The 5,064-nt window shown below is 51.9% G+C and overlaps 1 protein-coding gene across 1 annotated transcript; it reads right to left on the bottom strand.

Annotated features, from left to right (window-relative positions):
* Positions 1 to 288: 288 nt before the first annotated feature.
* On the bottom strand, positions 289 to 4,527 carry LOC106814452 (bifunctional purine biosynthesis protein PURH-like). Its single transcript, XM_014818769.1, has 4 exons — positions 4,424 to 4,527; positions 3,267 to 3,326; positions 2,144 to 2,239; positions 289 to 1,841 (listed from the first exon to the last, which is right to left on the bottom strand). Exons 1-4 carry the CDS (start codon positions 4,499 to 4,501, stop codon positions 1,722 to 1,724), a joined length of 354 nt encoding a protein of 117 aa, XP_014674255.1. The 5' UTR covers positions 4,502 to 4,527; the 3' UTR covers positions 289 to 1,721.
* Positions 4,528 to 5,064: the final 537 nt, after the last annotated feature.

The raw sequence follows: 5,064 nt of genomic DNA on the forward strand, positions 1-5,064 counted from the left end.
AGAGAGGGGTAAGAAAGAGAGACAGAGAGAGAAGGAGAGAGAGAAGGAGAGAGAGAGAGAGAGAGATAGAGCGCGCGCGAGAGAGAGGGAGAGTAGAGCGGGAAGAGAGAATCAGAGAAGTACTATTGAATCTACAATCAAGAAAGAAACTACAACGCAAAGACAGATATCTAAGGAATATGGCGTATACCCTTCACTTATTATCACGCATTATACATCTATATGGAGTATAGAATACCAGGCCCAGCTACAGCGGTGCGTGGTAAAAGATACAGACAAGAAAATGCGTTCGGGAAAAACTTTTATTTTAATTATTTTTCAATTCACACAATATCAATTCAACAATTCAATTCAACAATTCAACAATTCAACAATTCACAATTCAACCTCACATCACTGTTGTTTGCCCGTTCACGCTTTCATAATCCGCTACGATAATATGCGTAGTCCTTTCGGGGACTAGAACGGTCAAAAATAATAAATAAACGTGTTAAATAACAACAAAAAAGCTACTGCGCCCAGCTGCTGCAGCAGCTCTGAGCGTTGTCTAGCACGTGTTAAACACAATCACTCCTCAGAGTCTTACAACCTCATGCGTACAAAAATACGTCATTCGAGATCTCAACGTAGCACTAGCAAAAACACACTGACCCGCCTTTTCTCATGTCAAAATAGCACCGGCAAAACAAAGTGACCCGCCATTACCGACATCAAAATAACACCGAAACCAACGTATATTTAACGCGCGTTTCATAATGACTATCGCACTATCACCGGCAAAACGTAAATTAAGTAAACCTGCCTTTCACGATCCTGAATTATCACAGGTGAAAACACGCACTCAACCTGCCTCTAGTAACCTCTAAGCAGCACTATCTTATCAAAAACCTGGCCCACTCACCGAACGCGCTCTCGCGATCCGAAAAATTCCCGGGCGCGTTTTTAATGGCGCGGCGGGCCCCTCGACGATTCGGTCCGGTTTTTACGCGACACCCGGGGACCAGGCGGGATGCGATCTCAACCCGACACCAGGAGCCCGGGTGGGAAGCGGACGCCACAGCGATCCGAGCCCGAATTTTTGCCGAAACGATACGACGCGGTGGAGAATCCAGGGCCCCGCTACGAACGTTACCGGGACCTCAGCCGCCCCACACGGCGGCACAGACACCAGCCCCCCCCACCCCCACAGCAGTGAGATATGAACGAAGCTCTAGCCCTCTCTCTCTCACAACAGCCTGCCGCGGCCAGGCCAACAAAAGAAATTCGCGCCGAAACGAGAAAAACAGGGTCGCAGCAAAACACGAGAACGTGTGATGATGTATGAGCATCAGGAGATGAGCATCCAACACGAATGCGCCGGTGTGACGCCTATACATACATCATGCAAATCACATCAAAAAAGATTGTACCGATATCTCATAGTAGCTACTGATATCAACACAAGAACTACTGGTATAAATATAGTAGCTACTAATATCAACACAGCAACTAATGGTATCACATTGAAACAATTCATATTAACATAGACGTCACTAATAGCAATGATTAACCGATAACAAAACTAACATTCAATCACAAAATTATAACGCTCACAACTCCCTTATCGAATCACGTCACAGCACACTCAGCCAACAGTTCGCGGCCGCGGCGTACAAGGAGAAACGTCGTCGAAAATCGGATTTGGAAACGGATTCTGATCAGCACTCCAGCATCGCTCCGGCTTAGTGGTGGAACAGCCTGAGACTGTGGTGCGCTAGCGCCATCTTGTGGTCGTTACAAGCATCAATAACTACCTGGTCCTGTGCGGAGCCGCGCGGGCTTGCCACATACTCCACTCCACTCTGTAACGTCAGCAAACAGACATATGTATTCGTTTTTTTTTTAGTTCTGATACGCACGCACTCACGCCCGCACAGACACACACGCACGCACGCATGCACGCACACACACGCACTCACTCACTCACGCATGCACATACACCACACACATTATCATACACACACGCACACACACGCACGCACGCACGCACGCACGCACGCACGCACGCACACACACACACACACAGACGTAGGCATACATAATGAGTATATACGTATTCATGGTTTGTTGTAACACACACGCGGCAGCAGGGACGGGTACACACCTGGCGGGCCCGGTCAATGCTATCTCTGAAGGGGAAAAAGGCATCAGAGCTGAGACAGACACTGCTTAATGTGGCAAGCCACTCTTCTCTCTCATCCTGCAAACACACAGCAACAATGCCAGTAGTCTCCCAGTAGCTACTGATATTAATATATAAACTATACTGACATAAACAACAGTAGCTACTGATATTAATATATAAACTAATGATATAAACAACAGTAGCTACTGATATTAATATATAAACTACTGATAAGGAGGGGATTGCTGGGGTGAGGAGGGGATGCTGGGGTGAGGAGGGGAAGGAGGGGATGCTGGGGTGAGGAGGGGAAGGATGGGGATGCATGGGTGATGAGTGAGGGAAGAAAGGGATGCTGAGAGTGAGGAGGAGGGAAAGAGAGGGGATGCTGGAAGTAGAGGAGAGGGAAGGAGGGAGAGGCATGGGCTGGGGAAGAGGGTACGGAAGGAACGGGGAGCTGCGGTGACGGTGGGGAAGAAGGGAATTGCCCTGAGAAGTGAGGAGGGGAAGGATAGGAGATGACTGGGCGGTGAGGAGGGAAGGAAGGGATGCTGGAGGTGGGGAAGGGGAAGGAAGGGGAATGTGGCGGGAGAGGGGGATGCTGAGGGAGGCTGGGGAGGGAAAGAGGGGAGGCAAATTGGGACGGGTGGGAGGGGCAGGAGCAGGAGATTAGCTGGGGTGAGGGAGGGGAAGGAGGCGGGTGCTGGGAGGCGGTAGGGAGCAGGGAAGGACGGGGATGCTGGCGGTAGGAGGAGGAAGGAAGGGCGAATCGCTGGGTGGGGAAGGAAAGGAGGGGACAATGCTGGCCGGTAGGGAGGGGGATGACTGGAGCGGTGGGAGCGAAAGAAGGGGATGCGTTCGGAGGTGGGAGGGGAAGGAAGGGGATGACTGGAGTGGGGGAGGGAAGGAGAGGGATGCTGGCGGTAGAGGAGGGGATGGCTGGGCCGGTGGGGAGGGGAAGAGGGGACTGCTGGGCGGGTGAGGAGGGAAGAGGGGATGCTAGGAGTGAGGAAGGAGCGGGATTGTGGGGATGGAGGATGGGAACAGGGAGAGGGGTGAAACACTTACAGGACACCGGCACCTACGAGTGTCCCCGCTCACTCACCTTCGACAGCAGCTGTGGCGGATTCTCAAACTGTGCCTCCCACACCTTCCTGTCCATGTCCTGCAATACAGGGGAAAACAAATTGTACTCTCTATGAGTGTAGAAGATTAATGTTCGTGTGCGCCGTGACTGACGCGAGGCCGTTGTCGTGGATGCAAGAATAACCTAGTGCATTTATGGTGGCATGTATACGCAGGCCGATAGCAGGGCGGTTCGGGGGAGGTTCGACGAACCCCCCCCCCGAGCCGTTTTTCCCCCAAGCCAAAAAAATTTTTGTTTTTATTGCAAAGAAAATTTCACCTTAGGTCGCGTCCATTTTAGTGTAATATGCAAAATCTCCATCGAGTAATGCGAGGAGGGTGACAGTGCACCCCTCCCAAACAACCTCCCCGCTCTAAGGTCGCTTGGGCATCCTGGCCTCGGCTCACAAGAATTTCCAGCCGCCCGGCAGGGTGACGTGTACAGGGGGGTCAGGGAGTTCTGACCCCTTGCATACGCCGCAGAAACGCCATTGATCGGGGTGTAATTTAAAAAAAATTTGGGGAGGCAACTCCCGCTGCGCTGGAAGTGCGCGCAATATGCAGGTACAGTTAGAACCCCTGATTTACAGATACCTGTACAGCCACCTAGACGAAGCCAAGATATGCAACAAATGAAAAACGAACCACCCACCAATAGAAGCTGGCTAGGGCTGATTACGTACACATATTAGCCTCCTTGCCGCTATCTCTCGCACCCTAACTCGACAAATAGCCAGTGCAGATACGCGCCAAAATAACGAAATAAGCTATACTTACGTGATCCTGGCAAACTAAACAGATGTTATGAATTGCCCATGCTAGACTAATCTATTGATGACCTTTGCTCATTTTATCCTACAGCTATGACCTATGCTGGCTTATCTTAGCAATAGCCTGTACTATACTAACCTAGTAAGGGCTAATGGGCCTACTAGGTTAGTATAGTACAATAGCCTATTGAACTATAGTATATTACTGACCTAGCTACATAGTTATGTCGTGTACGCGTGAGGTCATGCGGGGTAATTCGAGGGTCACGTAGGGTCGTGCAGGGTCACGCGAGATCGCGTAGGGTCACGCAAGGTCACACAGGGTCGCGCCAGGAGTGACAAACAAGCGCGCGTTCGTCGTGCGTACCTGTCCGACGGTGCAGTTCACGTAGACGTCGATGGCGTTGGACATCTCGGCGCGCTTGACTCCGTGCTTGAACACCATGCCCAGCACGCTCGCATGCTGCCGCAGCCACCTGCGTGAGAGATGACGCAGCTACACACCGAGTCGTGGCAGCGTTAGCGTGCGCCTCGTCGTGGCAGCATTAGCATGAGCGCTGCGTGGCGTTTTCCTACTGTTTCAGCTCGCGCGCAATTATTATTATTATTATTATTTGGTTGTGTTTGTGTTGCCGTCACACGTGCCTGCATGAATGTGCATGTCCGTATATGTATACACAAACATGCCTACATGAGTGCGTGAGCGCCTGCGCGTGCATGGACGCGCACGTACATACACGTACACCCGCATGTGCGCGACGCGATGTGTAGCGGTGTGACGCGATGTGTAGCGGCGCGACGCAATGTGTAGCGGTGCGACGCGATGTGTAGCGGCGCGACGCGATGTGTAGCGGTGTGACGCAATGTGTAGCAGTGCGACGTGATGTGTAGCGGTGCGACGCGATGTGTAGCGGTGCCACGTGATGTGTAGCGGCGCGACGCGATGTGTAGCGGCGCGACGCGATGTGTAGCGGCGCGACGCGATGTGCAGCGGCGCGACGCGATGTG

Source organism: Priapulus caudatus, unplaced genomic scaffold (genome assembly GCF_000485595.1).
Source record: "Priapulus caudatus unplaced genomic scaffold, Priapulus_caudatus-5.0.1 Scaffold926, whole genome shotgun sequence".
In the NCBI taxonomy this organism is placed as follows: Eukaryota; Metazoa; Priapulida; class Priapulimorpha; order Priapulimorphida; family Priapulidae; genus Priapulus; species Priapulus caudatus.